Source organism: Palaemon carinicauda, chromosome 40, assembly GCF_036898095.1.
Source record: "Palaemon carinicauda isolate YSFRI2023 chromosome 40, ASM3689809v2, whole genome shotgun sequence".
In the NCBI taxonomy this organism is placed as follows: Eukaryota; Metazoa; Arthropoda; class Malacostraca; order Decapoda; family Palaemonidae; genus Palaemon; species Palaemon carinicauda.
The window spans coordinates 9,652,561-9,679,050 of NC_090764.1; the positions used below are offsets into that span (position 1 = coordinate 9,652,561).

General features: G+C 34.6%; 1 protein-coding gene across 19 annotated transcripts in view; it reads right to left on the minus strand.

The window, feature by feature from the left end:
• l(1)G0196 (inositol hexakisphosphate and diphosphoinositol-pentakisphosphate kinase) overlaps nt 1-26,490 on the minus strand; it is a 485,360-nt gene that overhangs the window by 161,870 nt on the left and 297,000 nt on the right. For all 19 annotated transcript variants that reach the window (XM_068363303.1, XM_068363287.1, XM_068363285.1 and 16 more), the window contains 2 exons: nt 21,984-22,069; nt 16,760-16,885 (listed from right to left, as the gene is read on the minus strand). In XM_068363303.1, the coding sequence (XP_068219404.1) occupies nt 16,760-16,885; nt 21,984-22,069 (212 nt within the window). The remainder of the gene's footprint in view (nt 1-16,759; nt 16,886-21,983; nt 22,070-26,490) is intronic.

A 26,490-nucleotide genomic window follows, 5' to 3' on the forward strand; every position in this document is an offset into this window, starting at 1 on the left:
AACATAGTTACATTACTGATCACATTACAAAAAAAATACTCATATTACTGTGGCAACTATTCTCAATTTTCAGACCCTTTCAGTGTCAATACTTTGGATAATTTGGTTCATCTAATTTTTCATTGCCAATAGCCAATTCTTTCGATAACTTGCTTTATCTAATTTCTGTTGCTGATAGAATAATATTCAAATGTTTAGTTAACCTACATTATATACCTAGACACACTGAAAGGGTTCATTATCAAAACAGAACTAATAAAGTATCACAAATGTTTTTATTTAAAAAAAATATTATAACAAAATTTTAAGCTCCAACTGCAAGTTTCTTTTTTAAATTAGCAGTTATATTAACAGAAGTATTTTCTATGAGCCATTAATTCAATGATAAAAAAGCACCAGAAAAGTAATGTATTCACTGCAAACGAATTTACCATTTTCTACGAAAGAGGAAGCTAAAGAATTAACAAAATTATCTAATTATTCTACCAAACACAAAATTTTGAGCTTCTTAAGAATGTAATCATTCATCAATATTCTTGAATAAATACAAAAACTAATGATGAATGAAACAGGCCAAATTTGTATAAACAAGATATACTTCATTAGTTTACTGCATATACAGAACAGACCTTTCCCAATTGTCCCAATTTGTTGTCATACCACATTTTCTAATCATATAACATCAATACATAAGATTTTCTTTCCATATGGCTTGATATTTGAGAAAGGTTGTCCCAAAAGCTGACAACTTCTATTTCGATAACCATACCAACTTCTTATTTGCACAAGTAACAAGTTACTGTACGGTGTTATGAAATCTGGCATTATTGCATGTAAAGGGAATGCAAACTAGATGCAAATATGTATGTAGAGATGAATTACCTTCAAAGTAATTATCATTAACAATATATCTCGAGCCCCCATATAAGCAATCTACCTACACACCTTAGATATGGGTGGCTGAAGGAATCTGCTACATGAGCATGAAGGTTCTCTTATAAGCCATAGCAATGGCAGAAACATAAAGTTGTACGACATGACTGACCAGCATAATGCAGCATCGTAAAAACTCCCAAAGCAGTAAATAAGGTGAGTTTCACTCTTAGATGACTAATGTCACAGCTCAGAAATAATTATAAGTTTAATGATTTGAGTAGAACAAAATATATGGCTTAAAACCAAACAAAAATAAATAACTGCCACCTGTCTAACTTCAAGTAAAGATGGGAAACTACTAACAATAACCCATATCTTTAATAAAAAAAATCTGTTTCTCATTCAAGGGACAGAAAAAGAAGCCTTGATAACCTAAACAGTTTAGGTGGCAAACATCCTGCTTAATCCAACTGCTTGAACTTTTCTGAACATTTTTAAATTTTCTAAAAGATAAATAACTGAGGAGAAAATTCACAAAACCAGGAGCATGCTCTATGCAGACATTGTTAGAGAGGCCTGTGGTGCTCATGAAAAAAGGTGGAGGAAGGGCAAGGAGCGTGCAGTGAAAATACACAACTTGCTTGCACACTAAAATAGAAATACATTCTGCAACCTGAATATGCTAAAATGAACTGCAGTGGCTTATAAAGATTAATGCTTCAAATCCCAGTCCTAGGTTCTGTTTGAATGGTTCGAGAGATCAAGGTTCCAGCTCTATCAAGAAGGGTCTGCCTTGGGAAGTGATTTATTAGGCTGAGATCAATGATTATAAGCAAGCCTCTCATCAACTTAGGAACAACAAACATGTGGTTGTTGTTAAAGCATGGAAACTATCAACATAATTATTCTCTGATTTCTATGAACTTCCCCTGGTGCTCATATTGCTTCTTCTTCTGAAGCTGGGTTTATCAACTTTTACCCACAAAATTTATGAGGATTTCAATTTTTTTTTCCTCTTAAAAGATACATGCTTTTAGTAAAGTAATGAAAAAAATCAAGCGGTTAATGCTTATGAGTGCTAGAGGTTTCACATTTTTCAGTCACTGTGGTGAGATCAAGTCGTATCCCCATTCCAGAATGGGATAAGTGTTTATTGTATTTTAATTGTCTTCCCTGCTAGATTTATTACCATTCCTGCACAGGGAAACCACTGTATTTTAAATAACCATTGTGAGGAATACAATGTTTCACTCTTCCTCTCAGGAACGATATGTTTCAAGTTCAAGTGTTTATGGAACTGGAGAGTCTACATACACTGTGCAGTAGTAAGCGTCTACAGTATATTCTAAACAGAACAACTGACATTCGATTCTTATAACGGCTGAAGAGAGAAAAGGGATTTTGACGAAGGAAAAATCTATTTCTGGGCGAGGGACCTGTGTCGCCCAGTGAAATGCTCCTTAAAGCACCATTTCTAAGGTATAAATACTGCTAAATATACCAGAGAAAAAAGTTGCATGGAATGCCAGGAATATACTCAGCTCGCTCACCCCTAAAGGGTGTCGGTATTAAAACTGGGGCGAGTGACACCACTACCAGAGGTCCCTTTCCAATTAGACTTCTCCCTCCTCAAAATCCCCCGTTACTACAAGATGTCGTTCGCTACAGCTACTGCCCCCTCCCCCCACCACCACCACTACCTATCTTTCTCCCATCATTCCTACTAGCACTCCAAGCTTGGGCCAGCCTAGGGAGAGGAAAAAGGAAGGAGGGTTCACTGGGCGACACAGGTCCCTCGCCCAGAAATAGATTTTTCCTTCGTCAAAATCCCTTTTCTGGGCTCAACCTGTGTCGCTCCGTGAAATAGTAACAGAGAACTTCCTTTGTTATTCTCAGAAGACCAGTGAGTCTACACTTGAAGGTGGTAAGTCTGACTTTCCTTCCTAGTTGCTTAAACTAACCTGACTTCCATGATTAAAAGCAAGCCTCTTATCGAATTAGAAACAATAAACATGGTTTTAAAACCATGGAACTGTCCCCACAATTATTCCCTCTTTTTCTTTCAGCAATCTCCCTTCCTTGTCTAGCATTTCCAATTTTCTATACCACTATGGTGGGCAAAAGATCAAAAGGTGTGTTTGGACTACATGTACAGGGTCGCCAAGTGGCTTATCTGGCTTTTGAGTCAGTATGTCGTATGGATCTTAAATAATAAAAGTGTTGTAATGTATCTATGAACTCAGAGCTGTGAGACAAATGAGGGCTTGTTCCCCAAAAAGTTAACCCATTAATGAAAAACCTGCACCACCTAAAGTTTTGCTCCCAAATTCTCCAGAGGCCTCAAATGTTTCAAAGCATCCAACGGAATGCTGGCAAGTAATTGTCTCTTTCCTCCATAGGGAGACTGCCACTATGTTGTTAAAACCTCAGTGGAGCAGAGGATCTATGATAGGAGTTCATGGGGATCTTGACTGTCTTTTTCATGGAAAAATCACTGGGATGCCCAGTGAAGCTCCTTCCTTCTAACTAGTACCTTGTGGCACTGGTTACCATAAAATCAAACTTGCAGATCAAGATATCAATATCAAATTTGGGGAAGTAGTCTGTGTCGCTACCTAGAAATCCCAAACAGACAAATATAATACTCAACTTGGGAGCAGGGATCTCTAAAACGTCGGACATCTTCCAAAAAACACAAAACAACACAGAGCAAAAGAAAACACGTCTGACCAACGCAAGTGCTGAGGAGGAATGCGGATGGGGGGTGGGGAGATGAAGGGGTAGAGAGGGGGGATGTTGATGAAGGAGAGGTCTAATCGGTGAGGGATCTATGGTCGTGGTTCAATCACGGCCCAGTTTTCTATACTGACACTCAATGAGTGAGCGAGCTAAGTTTATTCCTGGCATTTCATGCATCTCTTTTTTCTCTGGTATATTCAGCAATAACAATGCCTTAGAAATGGTGCTAGAGGAGCATTTCATTGGGCGACACAGGTTCCTCGCCCAGAAATAGATTTTTCCTTCGTCAAAATCCCTTTTTACCATCTCTCATATTTTCTCTTGCAGAGTCAGACCTCCTGATGGGATTCTACTTTATTTTTTGGTTGTTGCTAATTGGTAGAAATGGTTGATGGGAGCTACTTGTGTTTCCTTATTCTCAGAATGGTCATAGTCAAAGAACTTTGTTCAATCAAGGATAGTCATTAATCTTCTGGCTAATGACATCCTTATGAACAGAGATGCAACCTTGTCTAAATTTATATTTGGTCTATGTTTTCTTTAACGTCTTTTCCAAAGATCTTCTGGAGTTTCCTACTTTTCTTCCAGCTATTTCTGTAACATACTTTTTGTCCTAATGGATACATTCATCTTTAGATTCCTTGTAAGTTTTTCTCATAAAAATCTACCTTATTATTTATCAAAATTATTCATGTAAACTTTACCATTATGAAAGCGATAGATCACATTCTATCAGCAATAGAGCAATTCTGACCCTTATTCTGGGTAGGGAGACCAAAGGGTGAAATATAACAATAGGAAAGAATACAACTGTTATTGGGAAATATAAGTAAATTTTATTTTAGACAGGCAGATAACCCCATGGAAAAATCATGGTTTAATAGTTAAGAGAGAGAAAAATTCATGACAAATGGTATAGTATTTGATTTGTGTTTAGGCAATCCTAAAGCTGTATTCTGTCATTGTGCTTACAGAACTCTTCAAATGTGAAAATTCAAATTTTCTGTCAGATTTCATTGTAGCCCGTAGTGGCAGCTCTTGATAAGTTCTGCGGAACTGCAGCTCCCCTATTTTTATTCAATATTATTGATATTCAATATAATGATTCTTTCTTTAATTCTTTCTTTATACTTGTACAATATAAAATTCTAAAGCTTAATGTTAGTAGTCATCCTTCGCTTTATGAAAAAAATAAAAGAATCTTAGTATGGAACTGTGCACTTCGCAGTACCAGCTGCATGGTGTTTGGTTGTTGTGCGCGTGCACACAGGAAGCTACATGCGAGTCTGAGCCACAAGCTGAGAGGGAGAGAGAGCACTGTCATTCCCACAGTGCTGACCTTGGCATGTTGGTGAAAGGTAGTTATTTGTTTTTACCCTAAGGGTGTTTTCCTAGAAAACTGTGTACTATATTCTTGAATGTACTAAAATGTAGATGTAGGTTATTATCCTACTTCCAGCTATTCTCTTTGATTCATTTTTTTTATTTCTTTTAAAATTTTTTTAGTTTTCTTGACAATTCCCATGGCTATGACAGACGCAGAACGTTGCTTTTTAATACTGGAAATGAAAACTTTTCTAAGAAGCACTATGAATTCGGAAAGACTAAATACACTTGCAGCACTTTCAAATGGAGAAAAACATTCCTCAGTTGTCTGTCATCTACAGATCAAGGAGAAAATAATAGATCTTTTCGTTCAAATTAAAGCAAGAAAAATGAATTTAATTCTTAAATGAATGGACCAAGCTTGAACAGTAACAATTTAGGTTATGGTAAGTACAAACTATTTGATTTGGTTCTTTTACAATTCTATCAAGTTTCTGAATACATTTTCTTACACCTGTTTGTTTCCTTCCACATAATATCAAAACAAAGGCTACAAATTTTTTGGAGCAGCATCCCCACTGATTTTAGCCACAAGCCGACACTGATAGCCGTCATCTACCATTGTAGGTCTGTGTCCCTACTTTCTTGAGAAAATAAATTCTAAATGACACTCATTAGCAGCAGAGAAAAGAGAAAAGTCACTGCATTTGTTACACAATATCCTATACTCAATTTTTTTTAATGAGGCTCATTTGCACCGACTCGCAGCGGTGCCCTTTTAGCTCGGAAAAGTTTCCTGCTACCTGATTGGTTAGAATTTTCTTGCCCAACCAATCAGCAGGAAACTTTTCCAAGCTAAAAGGGCACCCATGCGAGTCAGTGCAAATCTGCCTCACTGAAAAGAATTGACTATAGACATAGGCAAACCATGCATGTATATATATCCATATATATATATATATAGAGAGAGAGAGAGAGAGAGAGAGAGAGAGAGAGAGAGAGAGAGAGAGAGAGAGAGAGAGAGAGAGAGAGAGAGAGAATCATAACTATTAAAAGTTATATTAATTTTTTATAAATAAAATAAATGTTAACTAAATTTATATGTACTTTCTTTAATTTTAGTGAAAGAAAATTATAGAAAAATTTCCCAATTCCCATGAATCTCCAAACAAACACTTGATTATTATCTGGCAATGACATTAGCAGTACTACTTAGAACCCCCAACTACATTCAGTTTGATCATCCCTAATCTGCATGTACAAATAATGGGTACATCCTTACTGTATCCCTACTTACAAAATCCATTTCCATAACTATTAAGATCTGGCATTTGCTAAATCATGGATTATTAATACTCTAAGGATTATTTTTAAGTATCACAGGAGAATTCATTAGTCTTAGATGATAAGATATTGCTGGATGTAGATGACTGACAGAAGATTCCTGACTTTCAATTTAACATTTTCAGGTAAGCTGACATTACATAAAAAGGAAAAGCATCCCCTTTATATAAAACTGTACCTCATTATTACTAACTAGAAATATTAAAACTTATCTTCAAGTGATTAACCACAGTCAGAAACAAATGGTTGAACTAAAACTCAGGAGGTTTCATGTCATAAAACATAGGTAGGGAAGAAGTGTTAACAAGAAAAGTAAAATGAAGGAAAGCTAAATCACCCAGTTAGAGGAGAAAGAAAATTATTTTCCTTCTTAATCATTTTGCCAAGCTAACACTTATTGATTATACTGTATGAAAGGTGTTCTCTTCTAAAGAGCAAAGAAGAATCAGGAAATCTAAATAAACTCCTGAAGACAAATGAGGAGATCAACAAGAATAACAAAACACTATAAACAAGAAAATCGCATGGAAATAATAATCAATATGGCCCGCGCCTTTCCTATTACATTGGACAAATTAACCTATCCACGGAGTGAAGTCTAATGAACATTGCCTGCATAAAAGGATAGACAAAAGATGAATGAATCATGACAATTAACCAAGACACCTGGTCATGAATTACCAGCAACATGAATGGCAATTGATATGTAGTTGTAAACTAGATCCAAGAATAACTGATCAGAAAAAACAATAATACTTGAAGCTTCAACTGAGAGGGGAATAAACCCAAGGGTTACAGTGCTGGAAAATATGCGAGAATACAAAAAGAATAAAGTTGGATTCAGTGAAGAAGAAACAACACAAAAGACAGACTGGGAGTTATGTGGCACATGAATCAAGCAATGGAGTTCAAAACCAGGATGGTTGCCAAACTCTAGAATAGTTGAGTAGAAGATTGCGGGCCGACTGTAAACTTATTCTACATCAATTATACTATTGGCTAATGTAATTAGCATCTTTAATATGTACTTTGCTTTATCATATTTTATACCCAGTAGGCACGAGTATGCAAGAACCAAAAACACACATATCTAAATTTACCTAGCACCTTATATAACATATCTTCTGCTGATATGTTAGCATATGTATTCATAAACAAAAGGGAAATTACTGGAGTATGTCTGACCACTTTCCTACATGTTTCAAAATCTGTAAAACTAATGATAGGGTTCAACAATAATACAAATAATAGACCCATGAAAAAATGATGAAATAATAAAACCAATTATTTCCATACCTTTAAATCATAGGTCTTTAAGATCAGCTAACATATAAAAAGCCCACAGTGAACATAGCATAGGAACTGCATGCTATGTATCTACCAAATTAGATAAACTGAAATGTTAGCGATCAATAAGCTATCATCAAAATGAAATACAGAAGCTACTCTTAAATGTTTCGATGTTTGGGACAAATTCTTCACCACATGGAGACAAGCTTATCCGACAGAAATCTTCCTCCATCAAAATGTATTTAAGGCTCAATGGAAACAGTGTGGTACCCCTTTAGTAAACCTCCTACATCCAAAATCACTACACCTCATTGAATTTGATACTCTATATAAGCACAGCTAGGGCAACCAAGAAATTTATGCAATAATGAGAACACAAAGATATTACAGGTCGGGAAAATAACTAGCACATCACTTTTATGGAATAGCAGATAGTATTTGGTCTCCATGAATTCTTGGGTTACATCTCAGGCATAAAAGTAAAGATTGTGTCAGAGAATTTAACAATAACTAACTATCTTATGAATCATGGAGATACAGGTCAAATTATTTGTTGTCCAATAGTTTAAATGTTCTGGCTGCCTCATATCCCACATGACACAAAGATATTCAGAAGAATAGCGCCATTTGATAGACTTTCTGTGACAGAACTAAACAAGAAACTCCCAAATTACTAATCTTCAATAAAAATGTGGCAGTTTGCAAGATTGATACACTGAGGCACAGCTAAGATAACAGAAAATTCTATGCAATTATGAGATCCTCACAAGATATTACATGTATTAGGTTGTTGTACCACTCAAGACACTACTTAGTACATAACATTTAAGTAACTGAAATCATATAATATCTCTTCAGGAATTCTTTGCTCACAACTCTGACATGACTGCAAGCATGTTGGACGATTTATCAACGGACTATATTTCAAGAAACAAGGTGATACTGATCTGATTGTCTGTCATCTAGCAATGTCCATATATACTGTATTTTCATGGGGCATGGGGAGAGGAAACAGTTCACCTCATTCTAAAGTTTATCAAAATGAGATTCATTCAATACACTGGTTGAATTAATAACCACATGAAGACAAGTTTATCTACTACATGAATGGTTCCTACATCAAGATGTATACAAGACTCTTTGTGGAGTTTATGGCACCCATTCAGTAGACCTTTTGTGATGAAACTAAGAGTGTCCCATAAAGCTGATTCTCAGTGAAGGATGTGGCAAGTCTGTAAAATTGCTGCATTTATACTGTACATTTATACTGTACACGGGACAAAAAAGGGATTTTGACGAAAAAAAAAATCTATTTCTGGGCTCAACCTGTGTCGCTCCGTGAAATGCTCCTCTAGCACCATAGCATAGTTATTGCTAAATATACCAGAGAAAAAAGGATGCATGGAATCCAGTAATAAACCCAGCTCGCTCACTCTGAGAGTGTCGGTATAGTAAACTGAGGCGTGATAGAACCACGACCATAGGTCCCTCACCAATTAGACCTCTCCCTCATCAACATCCCCCGTCTGCTGCCTCCTACTACGACTATCCTTCCCCACCCCCTTAACTAATTCCTCCATAGCACCAGCGTTGGTCAGACGTGTTTTGCTTTGCTCTGTGTTGTTTTCTGTTTTTGAAGATGTCGATGTTTAGGCTTTTAAGAGAATCATAAAAGATTCCAAATAAAAGGATGTTATAGTATTACGGACAAATCCAGCCCTCCACCTTTCTAGAACAAAATGTGCATGTTATCTCTCCATAAATTTTTGGCTCACATGTTGGCATGGCAGCAGAGACTGCTTTGGAGAACTTAACTATGACTATCTCAAGACTAATGGGGATATTCTTCAGGTAAGAAGAGAATTTTCACTTCATCCTGAAGCTCATCGAGGGAAGATTTAATGTTTTAGTTGCCTTAATAACCAGATAATTCAAACTCCTCAAGGAGAATTGTTCCTACATCAAGATGCATGAAAGGCTCTGGAAAGTGTGAGCATCTGTTTGGTAGACTTTTTGTGCAAAACTAAAAACACAAACTAATAATTATTAGAACTATGTAAGATCAGTGAGGGACAACTGATAAGTTTATACAATTGAGAGATATTCCCAAGAGATTCCACATGACAACTTGCTGTAGCAGTCAGGACAACAAGTAATGTCACTTTTATTGAACTGAAGGTAGTGGTTAGTAAATTTTAGAACTCTTGACCCACATCTTTAGCATGAAAGTGATGATCAAGTCAGACAAATTAACACTAAACTGACTATCTTAAAAGTCAGGGAGTTACAGGTCAAATTATTTGTCATCTGGTCTCCTGTTTCATTTAGATTGTTGTCATCTTTCCTTATCAATCCACATCTTTTCTCCCTCCGACTCAAGTTATTGCTCAGATTATGTAACTGAAATTAGTTTGATAGAAAATATTGATTTTTTCTTCACAAAATAAAACCTTTTAATGAATACAAGATAACTATGGTACTTATACAAATCAAAGCCCTAATCCTTTCTCTAAAAGAACTTCTCAAGCTACTCAAACTACATAAAGTTTTTATAACTTCTGTGCTCCTGAGGAAATCAGAAGCATTTGAATCAAGTTCCAAGGAGAAGAAAGTTTTTTTTCAAATTTTCTGCTTCAGGGGTTGAAGTGTCTGGAGAATTGATTGGATCATATACAAAAAGCTACATAAAATCTATGGGTCTGTATAAAAGATTAACCAAGTGTATTAAAAATTCAATTCCTTAATTGCAGAAGAGATAAAAAAAGGGTCATCTTTCTTGAATTATAAGATTTTATATGGATACTTCATATCATAATGATAGATTTAAACCATTGCAACCCCTGCCTGCATTTCAATATTCTCTTTTTAAGTATCCAAATATAAAGAGGGACTAGACAAAAAATACAGATTTGTAGTAACCCAAGAGATAAAACAGCCATTCTAGAGCTGTTTGAATCAAAGGATAAGCCCTTTCTAAAGCACCTTTAGAAACTGAACAAATGATGGAATAATACATTAGATTTGTAAGCCTGTTCAAAAGCTTGAATAGAATGGTTAATTCTGCAGTGATTAGACATTATCAGGTAGTTTGATGGTGGGAAATACATTCACAGTTATAAATAACAATGAATGTAAACAAATAATCTGTGGTTGATGTAACTGCCATATTAGAAGGCAAACAGGCCATAGAAAACTAAAGTATTCACTACTATGGAAGAAAGTTTCGAGGTAGTCTTGTATAAATAATTAACTGAGATAAGAAGTTTCAAACATATGGTTAAACACTGCAAAAGGCTTCAACATTTAAGCCTCTACCTACATGTTATGTCCTTAAAGGACAATAAGAAGAACAATCATGCAAAATAACGTATAGTGCTACATAGTACAATATATATTACCAACACTGAAAAAAAAGTAAATATTTAAAAGTAAACCAATGCTGGCATATAACCAGGCATAATACCTTTGATATAAAACAGTATATAAAAGATGGATTAGCAATTCAATAATAAAATATAGACACACGAAGAAAACTTACAAACGCAATAAACTTCAATGAAACTTGGATTGGTGATGTGATATTATATGAACTAACCAAGATATTACTAAAGCATGAAACCTTAAAATGTGAATACTACACTGTATTTAGCAGAGTAAAAGATGGAGTGCTAAGAATAAGCTAATAAAGCACAAATAATTAGTGGGGTCCTAGTGAAAAAAAGTAGAGCAAATAATTAAATCTCGTACGATAAAAGCTACTGATGACATGACTACATTAGTGCATGAAAGCCTAAAATACATATGCCCAAAACACTGATCCTAATAAACTTTAATCATATGCATGAAGTGAAATAAAGCAAGCAAATTACATACAGCAAACTACAGTAAACACAATGTGTATTGTTATAATACAACAAACAAGTAAAATAATATGGGTAATGCCAATGCTATCAGACAGAATACAATACAGCATTTTACTACCATGGTAAATCATAAAACTAAAAACTAGAAAAAATATCAAAAGCTTGATATCTGAATCAATAAAGTATAACAAAAAAATCATTATCAAAAGACAAAAAATTAAAATTCAAAGGTAAGCAAGTAAAATCAAGAAACTAATGACAATGATCATGATAGAGGAAGAGAAAAAGTTATCATAAACAGTTTATGAAATACTTGTACACACGTTGTAATATGCCCTAATACATTTACAATTTGAGAATGAATCTAGAACTATTTTGAAGACTTGTAGTTAGTACATAATGAAGTTGCCTGTTAATTCAAGTAATACCTTTAAGTAGCCTATAAACTTTGATAAAACAATGAAAAGAGTTCACTAAAGATAAATTGATAAAAAGTATAAAACAATCTACCGACATATGGAAGAACTGATAAAAATCATGCCCAACAAAATCACACGATAAAGGCCCCGTCTTAACTTTTCTCATTATAGATAATTATTCAAGAGATAAATTAGCCTGGTATTCTGTTTTAGCAAAATTTTTCAATTATCATGTATACTTTGACTTTTGGTGTTAAAAACACATAAACCTCTTAAATCTTTACTTATGAGTTTACACAGTCTTTGACTGAACAGCTGTCTAAACTTGCACAGTGGTGGTTTATAATTGTGAAATATCTCCTTAAGAAAGGGAACTCATCATCGCACCTGCCAAAAGTTTCCAAATAACCTTAAAAGCCACTATGTTTATGAAATAGCTCAGGTTAATCTTTTCCAAACCTTTTAATCACTTTTACTCACTTTCATTACAAAATAGTTGTTACCATCAAGGCCAGGAAAAGCAAGTGATTTTATCCAAATTCAATTCATATATCTTTCAATATTTGTGTATGCTAGTACTATACCAATGATTGGTGGTAAAACCAATGTTACTTAGCCAGCAGATAATTTTACTACCCTAAGATGCTTCATGTGGATTTGTGTGAAATTATGAGTTCATCTTATCTTCAGCATTCATGTTATAAAAAATATATTACACATTAATTTCTATTTTTTACTTAACATTGCTGTATATATCATTACTCTTCAATTCCACATACTGGTATTTGTTCATGAAGAACAGTTATCTATTGAATAGCACAAGTAGGTACTGGGTTTATGATGTTTGGGATGGTTTTATGGCTAATAAAGATTTAAATCAAGAGAATATGTACATATACCAATGAACAAGAGCCACTTCCTTTCAAAGTCAAGTAATCTTATATCTTTGAATAGTTTCATGGCATGAAAGGCAATGTCATACTCAATGAACAATGGACCATTGTCTTTTAAGTCCATATAATGGACAGGGAACCCACTCTCCTGTAATTTTGTTCCTGTTAGATATCAAATGAGAGGAGGTGATGGGAGAGTGACTACTCACCGCACTCTAGTTTTGGGGTGTCTGAATGTGCGTGGATGTAGTACAATAGAGAGTAAAAGATTCAAGATTTGAAGTATGTTTAGGAATATTAGGGATATATTTGCATTGTGTGTGAGACAAAGATAAAAGGGTGATATGACTGGTAGTCTCTAGGATTGAAAGGGGAAGAGCAAGAGAGGGTGTGGCTTTATTGCAGAGTGAATGGATGACAGGTGAAGTAGTGGGATGGAGGGAAGTATCATCTAGGTTAATGTGGGTAGGGTTAGGTTGGGTAGGGAATGTTGGGCTTTTGTTGATGCGTATGGGCCAGGTTGTGAGAAAAGTTAAGAAGAGTAGAATAAATTCTGGGATGAATTAACTAGGGCTGTAGAAGGACTGGGTAGAACGAATTATGTAGCTGTGATGGGTGATTCAAGTGCCAGAGTGGGTGTTGGAGAGATAGAAGTTGTCATTGGGAAGTATGACATACCAGGTGAAAATGAGTGGTGAAAGACTGGTAGATATGTGTGTTGAACAAGAGATGGTGATGAGTAATAGTTTTTTCAAAAAGAAAGATAATAACAAGCATACATGGGTAAGAGTGGCAAATGGAAGAGTGGTAGAAAGGGCATTAATGAATTATGTGTTGATAACTAGAAGAATGTTTGGAAGATTGAAAGACATGCATGTGTTTAGGGGTATGGCTAACAGTATGTCTGATCATCTTTTGGTTGAAGGAAAATTAGTTGTAGCAAAAGAGTGGGGGAATAAAGTGGGGAAGATGTAAAGGGGAGGTAGTGAAGGTTGAGGAGTTAAAAAAAACGAGGTAAAAATTGAATATCAAGAAAGGTTGGAAGTGGCATATGACAGGATGAAAGTGAGAGAAACTGGTTATCTAGAGGAGGAGTGGAAGTTAGTAAAAGAAAATTTTTTTGGGATTGCAAGTGATATGTGTGGCAAGAGGATTGTTGGAAGCAGCCTGAGGAAGGGTAATGAATGGTGGAATAAAGAAGTAGAGATAAATGTGGAAGAAAAAAAGAGGGCATTTGATGAATGGCTTCAGAGCAATAATGAAAAGAAGTATGAAAGATATAGAGAGAAAAATATCGAAGTAAATCGTAAGGTAGCTGAGGCAAAGTGAGCGGATGACTGAAGAAGGGGTAAAGGATTGGGTTGTTCATATGAAGAGAATAAGAAGTTTTGGAAAGAAGTGAAGAGTAAGGAAGGGTGGTTTGAGAACTGAAGAGACAGTGAAAGATGAAAATGGAAGGTTGTTGAAAGGAGAGGAGGCAGGGAAAAAGTGGGCAAAATTTTTTTTTGAAAGATTACTGAATGTTGAATAGGGAGGCAGATATAATTTCTGTTGCAGGTGTTGAGGTGCCAGTGATGGGAGATGAGAATGAGAGAGAGATTACAAGAGGAAGTGAAGAGAGCACTAGATGAAACGAGAGTAGGAAAAGCACCTGGTATGGATGTACCAACTGTGATGTATGGATCAGAGTTGTGGGGAATGAAAACAACGGAGAAACAGAAATTGAATGTGCTTGAGATGAAGTGTCTGAGGAGTATGGCTGCTGTATCTTGATTAGATAGGGTTAGGAATGAAGTATTGAGGATGAAAATAGGTGTAAATGATTTAGCAGCTAAGGTGGATATGAATATATTGAGATGGTTTGGCCATGTAGAGAGAATGGAAAGTGGCTGTCTGCTGAAGAAGGTGATAAATCCAAGAGTTGATTTGCAAAGTGCAAGAGCAAGGCCAAAGTTTGGGTGGATAGATGGAGTGAAGAAAGCTATATGTGATAGGAGGATAGATGTGAGAGGCAAGGGAGTGTGTTATAAATAGGAACGAATGGCGAGCGATTGTGACGCAGTTCCGGTAGGCCCTGCTGCTTCCTCCGGACGCCTTGGTGACCGCTGAGGTAGCAACAGTAGGGGATTTAGCATATGAGGTTTCAATTGTGGTGGATAACAGGGGAGGGTGGCCTGTAGTACCCTAGCAGTACCAACCAAACTCGGCTGAATCCCTCGTCAAGCTGGGAGGAGTGAAGGAAAATTCCTCTTTTGTTCCTTTTTTTATTTAGACTACCCCACAAAATTTGGGGAAGTGCCTTAGTAAATAGATAGATTTTAACTTACTAACTACACTTAATCATGATGACAGTATAGGGACATCTGAAGAGAAAAAACAAAGCTGTCAATTCATTCTAGCTCAATAGAAGCAGTGACAGAGGGTTACAACTGAAAACCGCACAATCAAAAGAGATTGTTGAATAATAAAGAATATGACAAAGAGGATTGATAGAAGGTTCATCATAGTTACATTTAGAAATTCGTGGAACAGTATGAATGGGAGAAGACAATCATAGGGACCATTAGCACAATAGGCAGTGAGTCCATCACAACCAATGACGGAATTAGATGTTTCTCGACGGGTGATGAATGTAATATAAGTTCTCAGACATAATGTTGCTCCTCCCACAATGTGTACTGTTATGGCTCACCAGGGCAATACTTAACTTGCATACCTTCCCATGTGTTGAACACATTAGATGATTACGGGATGATGTTGAAGACAGAACTGCGTAAAGATAAGCTTAAGATACAGGATGCGATTATGATCAGGTGCTTTAAGTGACACTAATTCCAAATAAAGTATAACAGTCATGCACCTGATTGTAAGTTCAGAGTCATGTAAGAGGACCTCTTCACTCTGAAGATGATCTCTTGAAATTACCAGAAAAAAAAGATTAAAAAGAGATAGTAAAATAATTACTGCATATGTCTTTCCTCTTTTATCAGTTAAGATAGAGACAACAGCAGAAAAAGAGGATGATCCTGCACAAAGTCATAATCCTGCACAATGTCAAAGAGAAAGTACAGCAGTTCATAAGGTAGGGAGCAAAGGAGAGTTATTTGCCAAATTGGAAAATTGATGAAGAGAAATTAACAAGATAGATGGAACACAACAAAAGTGTGCTGAATCTCATGACTAGTTTTGTTACACATGGGCAAGAATGCAAAACACTAATGTAAAGACAGATTGGAATTGAACGCAGTAGCATTCTTGACGGATCTCTTAAGACTAGGGTCCAAGCAGTCGAGTATAGATCTTAGCAGTAACACCTGCTATACTAGTTTTCATGGCTATCTAGCACTAAGCTGTTTTCCAAACAGGATAAAGAGATAAGTAAAACTGGAGGTTTTTTTTTATTCAAGAGAAGTAAAACTATGAAGTTTATATTTACTGATAATAATTTTTAAACAATTCATTCTTTTGAGTTCTCTTTTCTTTGTTTTATCAGACAGTATTATTTGGGATAAACATTAATTCTTAATACAAATGCTACTTCATAAATACCTTGAACACCTAAAGGCAGAGAATATGTATTATCTTTATGAAACTCCCCTGATGTTCAAATTGCTTTGAGCAAACATCACGTGAGTATAAAAATAATAATTTTCTTTATCAAAATTCTGTTTTTCCTACTATAAGTACAACACAGCCTGCCAATAAAATAATAATCACTCAAACATACCTTCCATATCAAGGAGGAAAGTAATTGAAGGCCTAAAATAATTTGCTGTAACTCTGGCATCTTTAGATTTAAGTAAAAATGTTTTCCCTGACTAAAGCACTATATAAACTTCCTAACTTGAAAATCACATGAAGTTTTAAGGTACAGGTTAAGTTACATTTAAATCATACATATCTGAAGCCAAGATTTACTTAAAATGAGCTAAAATAGCTAAATACTTAACTAAACTAAACACATAATTTAATGTACTACTAATAAAAACAATAATAAATTAGACAGTACCTTGACCACCAGGATACATGCAGCGAAATATGCGTCCTAGTTCTTCTGCCTGGATTCTTCCTGCTGGAGTTAATTCTCCACCCCACTTTAATATAAGAACAAGTGATGGTTCTCGAGGAGAGTCTCCTGAAATACACAATAAAAAAGAACATTCATTAGTATTTATCGGTATACCGATTTACATATAAAAACGGTGTAAATTTTGAATAGGTTTTAGCTCAATAGTATCAAAGCCTTGCTTTGCACCTTGCAAAAAAGTAAATGCTCTGAATTTCCCATATATATGCAATATTTTCTTGCATAACTATCACTGTAATTATAATGGAACTATTTTTATATGCAGGATCAGAGGAACTACTAAATGGTCCTATCAGTCAAAGTGGCTATACTACAGGGGGATTTTGCCTTGCATGGTGTGCCAATTCCAGTACGTTGGCCAGCTTAACTCCAAAGGGGCTCCTTGCATCCATTCAGTTTAGACCTCCGAATAGGTGTTTTCAGCCTCCTTACATATCTATATATCCCTGCTGATTTTTTACACCAAGATGTTGGCAGGTAAGGGTTAATTAGGTAGAGTATTTTCTTTTCCATGGATTCTGATTACCATTTTATTAAGTCATGCTTATATTGTTAATACTATCATTATCTGTTTTCAAATACAACTTTATATTTCTATTGCTTCTTATAATTCTGATGATCATTACCTAAAAATCATTGTAAGTTTAAGCATTCTAAATATGAAACTTTTCAACAAAAATAAAATATGATGACACGACACTTTCCTGCGACACCAAACGTCAGAAGGACCTCTGGCACAAGTTGCCACAGCCACCAATCCCAGAGGGGGTTAACAATAATACCTCAATGTTGTATGTCCATGAATACAGCTATTTAATTTGATCTGTGTCCCTAGTTTTTGGGATATGTTGCCCTTATCATCATAGTTGTTTTCAGTATGTATTTGAATTAGTTCCAGATTGTTTCAACTATGTCTCAAAACATTTGCTGAAGAGCTTTTTGATGACAAATGAAAGATTTATAGCCTTTTTTCAGTGAATGTGATCAGCTGAGACCATGCTTATCTAAAACCAACAGGATGGTTTGTGGTTTAGGTGATGAGAAAGAGATATGGTCATGGGAGTGATGGTCTTTTTACCAAAGATCATTTGAATTCAAAGTTTACATAGTAAGTCAGACAAGAAAACATTGGAATAGGTTACTTATTACAGTAATAATATCAGGGTTCAACTTTAATTTCTTCAGTCATCTCTTGGTAGGATAGCTTTCTCTACAGTTTGTTTCAGCACAAGGAGAAAATATTCTTTTCTGATATTTCAATGACCTTGTCTTTAGCAATTATTATCTTGAGATGTTTTCCATAGATCTTTTGTTGTTTTAGCTATGTTATTACTCCGAGTATCAAAAATTGCCTCCTTCAAGGGTTTATTACTATTTCAACCTAATAATAGTTATAATATTAAAAACAATAATAATAACAATAATACTGTAATAATAATAACAATAACAATACAGTAATCTTATGAAGACAACAAAGAAGAATTAAATAAAAATGATAAAAAATCTACAATAGCACATTCTATCAATAAACACTCATTACTAATAATCGATCCTATAAATTACTTTTCTTATTTCTTCACATATCAAACGATTTCTCTTCTTAGTGAAGACCATAACAAGTATGATAAAATAGGTATAATGTATACCCAAAATTATTTGAAATAGTTTCTAAAGATTCAGGTCAATTTTATAACCAGCCTTTTCTTACAGTTAGAATGAAGCTTTGGGAGGTAGGATAATAGGAAAACTGATTGCGAACGAAACATTTGAAAACTTAAAAGAGTATAAAAGATTATAAATATTTTCTTACTTCATTTCTGGATACTACCTTGAACACAAGGGTTCAATGCGCCGAGTCATATAACCAATTGTGTGTGGAAATAGAAAAATTAGTAAGAAAGTTTTAAATTACATATGCATGATGATGAGTGATTGACTCACAGTGGCCCACTATTAACTGCCAAACTTCAAATAGGATAAGTAACAACCTTCCTCAAAACAAATCCTTCCAAAAACTTAAGAGCGCATCTCAAATTAAAAGCTAAATTTATTATAAATAACAATGAAACCACTCAAAACATAGTGGGGGAGACTCCAAATAACCACTATCAAACGGTTGATAATGAGCGCCTTGAAAACCCCTACTTGATTTTTCTATTTCAGTTCTCAGATACTTATCTGAGGAAAACCGGACACGGGGGCTATTTTACGTTAGGTAAACATTTGTCAAATGGAAAATCTATGGTTTTCAAAAGCTTTTTAAGGAAACTCCTAGTAGGAGTTACGACTAGGATAAGAAAGAATAAAATTCTTTTGATTATCACACGATGGAGAAGACTGAAGTTAGGTTGACTTTAACCTAGGTAGATATGAGGAGGGCCTCTTGAGGAGAAGAAAATGAGAAATTTTCCATTTTTTAGACGGTAATGTCAATATCAAGAAAAATGAATATCGCAGATTTACAAAAATAATATATAATAAATTATATATATTCAAGTTTGTTCACATTTCTTTTCTTCACTGAAATAAGATATGTGAACAATAATTTTTCTTACCTTTAGTATCAGAGGTCTTTTATTGCTAACTTTTTATGGTTATGTATAAGTAAATTTCCAAATACATTTCCTAAACTACTACTGCATGGTCAAAAGGGCATAAATGAATCTGTTGAATTTGGGGATAAGAACAGTGGACTGTATATGTATGTATATACAGGTCAGTGTATGGTATGTGTGTGTGAGTGTATACTGTAGTGTAAATCAATCAATCAATCAATATATATATATACGTATATATATATATATATATATATATATATATATATATATATATATATATATATATATATATATATATATATCATCAAATCGGCCATTGCTAGTCCACTGCAGGACAAAGGACCCAGATATTTCGTTCCACTCATCAGTTTATGGTCTTTCCATGACAGTCTATACCAGCAAATTTTCTTAGCTTGTCACTCCGTCAGCTTCTATTCCTTTCCCCTGCTTCATTTTCAATCTCTGGAGACCCATTATTCTTTTTGACCATCTATTATCTGTCATTTTCCTTATATGTCCTTGCCACTTCCATTTCTTTTTCTTACTTGCTATTAGAATATTCTCTACTTTATTTTTCTCTCGTATTCATGTTCCTCTTTTTCTACCTCTAGGTGCTAATCTCATCATCATTCTTTCCATACCTCTTTAAGTTGTAATTATCCCATGTTCGAAAGCTTTAGTAAGGTTCCAAGTTTAAAGTTAACACTGGTAGGACCATCTCATTAAATACTTTTCTTTTTAGAGAGAGTAACATTTTACTTTTCATAATCTAATTTTGCTGACCAAATGCTTTCCATCCCATGCTTATCCTTCTTTTAATTTTGATCTAATGTCCTAGGAAAACACTTACTGCCTGTCCTAAGTACTTGTATTCATTAACATCTCTAGAGGTTCATCCATAACCCTTATTTGTTCTCTTTCCATTTTCATTGAATATTATCTTAGTTTTACTCATATTCGTTTTCAGTCCTACATTTCTACTTTCTCTATTCAAATCTTCTATCATCTTTTGCAATTCCTCCCATAATTTACTAAATAAAACTATGTCATCTTCAAATCTTCAAATTATTAAGGTATTCCCCCACTGATGTTGAGTTCTACATTTTCCCCATCTGATTTCTTAAAAACTTCTAGGCACACTGTTAATAATTTAGGAGAAAAGAGGTCTCCCTATCTAACTCCTGTCTCAATTGGAATTTTCTCAATATTTCTATGTAGTTTTAGGATTGCTGTATTTCCCGTATAGATATCTTAAAATATTCAAACATCAGATTCATCTATTCCTTGTCTTTGAATGGGTTCCATTACAGCTGAATCTTTGATAGAATTAAAAGATTTTTCAAAGTCTATAAATGCCATACATAGTGGTTTGTCTTACTCTGTTGATTTTTCCATTAGCTGGTTAACTACATGGATATGGGCAGTTTTTCAATAACCGCTTCTAAATTCTGCCTCTGTTTTCTTGGTTGATTAAAGTCGAGCTTTTTTTTTATTTGACCTAATATGATCATTCTAAATACAAAAAACTTATTGGGCTGTAATTTATCAGGTCTTTTGTGTTTCCCTTTTAGTGAATTAATATAATGGTAAAGTTTTTTCCAAGCTGTAGGTATATAACATTCTTGCAGACATTTTGTGTAAAGCTCAGCGACTTTAACGATTATGAAATCTCCTCCATCTATTATTTTGTCTATTTTCATGACTCTTAATGCTTTCTTTACTTCTCCAACTTTTACTTTTGGTACTGGTTTAGGTGTTTAATTATTTCTATTATCAAAGTTATTTCATATATCACTAGTATATAGCATTATATAGAAATTCTCTGTAATATTTCTATTTTCAAGTTTTAATGCAAATATCTGTTGGCATCCTGTCCCAGGTCTTCTTTTAATTAACTTGATACATCTCCCTTTCTTTAGTGTTTCCTCTACATATGGAGCTAGGTTTATTCCTGGCATTCCATGCATCTCTTTTTTTCTCTGGTATTTTCAGCAATAACTATGCCTTAGAAATGGTGCTATAGGAGCATTTCACTGGGCGACACAGGTTCCTCGCCCAGAAATAGATTTTTCCTTTGTCAAAATCCCTTTTATACTGTACTGTATTTTGTATCTTTTCATATAAAAGAGTACATGGTTTCTTTATAATATTAATGATTAGTGATTTATTATTTGTTCTATATATTTTTCTGAATCTTTTTACATCAAATCTGCTCTGTCAATAATGCCACAGGGAAGATGTACAGTACAACTCAGTAATGCCAGCAATAATTAATGTTAAACATTGAAGAAATTCCACTTTAACAATGTAGTTATTTGAATGGCCAAGCTGTTTACCCAATCTCAATTGCTTTACTTGCAGAAAATGGCCATCAGCACAGTGGCATTTACTAGACTAAGAGAAGTTTTGGAGGCCCCCATAAAAAAATATACAGATTACCAGTAGATTGCAAAATAAGCTTCGGTAGCAAAGAAAAAGCAGTAATCAATACCGTATATAATTACATGGGTTACGCCGCTAACAATAAATACTGATCTGCATCAGATTTGGAAAAAAACATTACAGTAAATGAAATGCTGGTAAAATACCTTCTTCACTGCTTGATCTTCTTTTCCATCCCCTGGGTTGATATTTTAGCTGCACCTTTCGGTTGATTCCAGAAAAATGGCCATACCTGTGGGAAAAATATACATTCATTTATGTAATGTTTACTTGATTGCAATAAAACTGACTGAAATAGAATTGCATAAGACACACTACATATAATAAATCCTATAAATTATAAGAGCCATTTAAATATTAACAATTAAGAGAAATAAATTAAAACAATTTGTTTATGGTATAGTTAATTATTTTGTGTGTAATACAAAAGTCAAAATTTCTAATACACCTAGAAACTCCAGTTATTTTTTCAATTTCCATACACAACCTAATGTTATCATCATTATCATTATTATTTATATCATTATCATTATTATAAATTAGTTTAACAGGACCAGTGAGTCAGAATTTTGGGCTTTTTAAGCATTTTCTCTCATGTACAAAAATTGGAGCAAGGTAAATTTAAAGAAGTTGTTTGGTGGGAAGAGACCACAGCGACTGCATGAAGAGCAGATTATAGAAAATAATGCAAATGAGAATGAAGTCTATCATACTTGAAGGCTTCTTGGCTTATGTTAATGAATAAGCAACACATAGTGTTGATTAAACAAGCAGTCAATCAAGCAATCTAAAGATATGGGTATTTGGTTGATTTGTCAAAGGTGAGCTAATAAAATTCTTAGTCTTTATATGATAAGTAAATTTAGCCATAAATTTATCCGTCACAGAAACATTTTCCTTACGACATAAATTTTTTGGTTGAAAATGAGAGGTCAGACATTCCTAATTACTCCCAGCTGTATTTGAAATTTTTAAAATTGCATTAAACTACAATCAGTTTGCTGTGAATCTTATTTATCCATTCAAAATTGGAATATTAATTTCATAATACTAATAACGATGATAATAACTAATAACAACAATTCAAATAATAATAATAATGATATTAATAATAATAATAATTATAATAATACCCATCAGGTTATGAAAATTCCCTTCAAATACAAAGATAATTATTTTCAGAAATAGATTTAATTTTCAATAATGTTATCATGCCTTCTTGTTGCAGCCATGCACATACAATGACCAAACCTACATTCCGCATGTTAATCTACACCTAGCTAACATACCATAGATAGTAGATGGATTACATTCTAGCAATGGAAAACCATCCACAATCCAAATGCTAACCTCAAATTTACCAAACTCCACAAAAGCACAGCATTCGTCATATAATGTTCTAAAAAATCTCAAATAAGGAATCCTGGGCAAACAAGCTACATTACTTTCAATAATACATAAAGAAATCCAAAATATTCTAAAAGCATAAGTATTCAAATTTGCCAAATAAGTGTTATATTGAAAGACAGTAGTTGTGTGTTTGATGGTGGTCCATAAAAAGATAAAAGATAAGGTTTAAAGCTCATGTAACGGATCCCAAAATGAAATTTATTAACAAATTGTAATGAGGAACTTAAAAGAGTAATGGTCATCTGCCTAAGAACCCCTATTGAGGTATTGATAATGAACTTCACTGACGGGGTAATCTCAGCATTACAGGTCAACTTGAATACCAAACTAAAAGTTTTAACCTGACTTGATCTTATCATATTTTTAGTGTACAAACTAGTTCTTAATGTAATTCAAACACCTACTAGAGCTTAACAAAGTAGTCCCCAACACCTCTGATATTACTGTGACTTCAAAGAAAAACATTATTGTTTGTACACCAGCTTCTTTGTTTATCATACAAACATGTGATAAGTTTTCTAAACACTTTCTCGGTGATTTCCTTTACTTTCCTACTGATATATATCCTGTTAATCTCCTATTTACAGAAGTACTTTCATGAATAATCACTCTTCCATTTCCTCATACAACCATACCATCTAGATCTCTGAAATCTAGGCATATTTTAGTCTCTGGAAACATCTCTTAATCTCTCAGCAATTTTCTAAACTACGATATGATCATTGTAATGCACCCAGCTTTACTACATTAACACTGCAATTCTAACTATATGCAGTAATACCACCAGTTACTGTAAGTGTGATGCACAGGATGCCTGAAAACTTTAAATCAATCAATCAATCAACAATAATTGTTATTGCCTCATTTTCTACAAAGCATCCACAGTTTGAGAAGATGGATCTTATAGGGCAACCTTCTCAGAAATTCAGACAACAAAGGCCACAGATCTGTAAACCACTTTCTAGCCAAAAGGGAGCTACTAGTCATCCTACTGTTCATAGACATTCGAATGTGTATACAACAGTTGAAATCATGGAGAACAGTAGAAAGGCTTACAGATCCGGATCTGACCAGTCCTTTAATAGTGTATCCCCCTTTTATGCTAAAGGATCATATAAGAGAGCAAAACACATCTATATTTTTGCCAAATGATGTTGTAAACATGTCGACATCTGGCCTCTCCCACCAATTCCCAAAATTTGGTGGATGCAGACTATTTGTTTGGAAGAATCTAGTTTTTTTAAGCCTAACTAATTTGCACCATCAGAACCCTTACTGACTGGTATTCTAGAACCATTAGGCACAACTTGAGGAGTTAGGCTAGAGCTTAAATCTGGGCAGGTTAGGCTAGAATTTGTGCCATTGCTTGAAGACATATTGTTCTTCTTAGATTTAACAAATGAAACTCATTAATATAAAAATCCTGGGAGCTCGTTATAGGTGGAGTGTCATTATTATCCTCATTCACACTGTAAACAACTAGTGTAGTGATCTCTAGATTTTCCTGTGAACTCAATGATAGCTTCCTTTCATGTTTAGAACTCTTTATCTGGTTAGCCATCACCTAACCATACCTCTCCGTAGGAGGAACAAAAAGGTATTCACTTTCTGCACAACAATTATCTGAATCCCAATACAGTACTGTCCCTGGTACGAAATACAAAAAGAATGAGGATTATGAAGGGTGAAAAATAACTCCCTTGAATAATCTACACAGGAATTCCTAAAAAATTCCAGCAACATACATTCCCTTACATTTGCTGATGCCTAAATAACACTACACAATTTGGAGGAGGTAAACAGAGAGTTGACCTATCAATCACAAGGGCGATGAGAAATCTTAAAGGGTAAGCATTTACAGCACACAGATGCTAAGTTTATTGCTATTAACTACTAGATTGTCTCAGTACTGTACAGTACTAGAGATCTAGACATATTGAAAAGAGTGAGAATAAAATTCTTAGTTTTAGTGTATATGTTGATATCAGGCTTAGAGAGAGAGAAGCAATATGAATATCAGGGAAGGGGAGGATCAAAGAAATAATTCATAATCTTCCCTTTCTGAAGTAGAAATACAAAAAGCTTACAAACCTTAATTTACTGTTTTATATATATATATACATATATATATATATATATATATTTTACCAGCCATTCATACTAGTATTAGGTTGGCCAGGGCACCAGCCACCCGTTGAGATAATACCGCTAGAGAGTTATGGGGTCCTTTGACTGGCCAAACAGTATTACATTGGATTCTTCTCTCAGGTTACGGTTAATTTTCCCTTTGCCAACACACACACACACACCGAATAGTCTGGCCTATTCTTTAAATATTCTTCTCTCTCCTTATACACCTGACAACACAGATATTACCAAACACTTCTCCTTCACCCAAGGGGTTAACTACTGCACTGTAATTGTTCAGTGGCCACTTTCCTCTTGGTAAGGGTAGAAGGGACTCTTTAGCTATGATAAGCAGCTCTTCTAGAAGGACACTACAAAATAAAACCATTGTTCTCTAGCCTTGGGTAGTGCCATGGCCTCTGTACCATAGTCTTCCACTGTCTTGGGTTAGAGTTCTCTTGCTTGAGGGTACACTCGGGTACACTATTCTATCTTATTTCTTTTCCTCTGGTTTTGATAAAGTTTTTATAGTTTATATAGGAAATATTTATTTTAATATTACTGTTCTTAAAATATTCTATCTTTCCTTGTTTTCTTTCCTCACTGGGCTATTTTCCCTGTTGGAGCCCCCGGGGCTTATAGCATTCTGCCTTTTCAACTAGGGTTGTAGCTTAGCAATTAATAATAATAATATTCACAAAATGGATGAACTGTGAAATGCAGCTGTAGTCCTTACCCGAGCTTTGACTACAAACTCCGAGAGGATACGACCCGAATTGAAAGTCAAACTGACTGAAAAAAGGGATTTTGACGAAGGAAAAATCTATTTCTGGGGAGAGACCTGTGGCGCCCGGTGAAAAGACATTAGGTAAATTACAAATATACAAACATTTGGATATTATAGTGCCAACAATGGTTTTGGCCGATATTGTGATAATTCATGAAAAAGGGTTCATACCCTGATTCTGAGCGTCTGATTGATCTCAGTTTGTACCGGAGAACCAGTGACAAAGGTCCGGCAACGTGAAAACGTGATCCTCATCGGTACGATAACATTCTCTAAAACTGAATGTCTGTGTTATCTCCAGTGAAGCCGGATATTCGATGAAAAAGGGA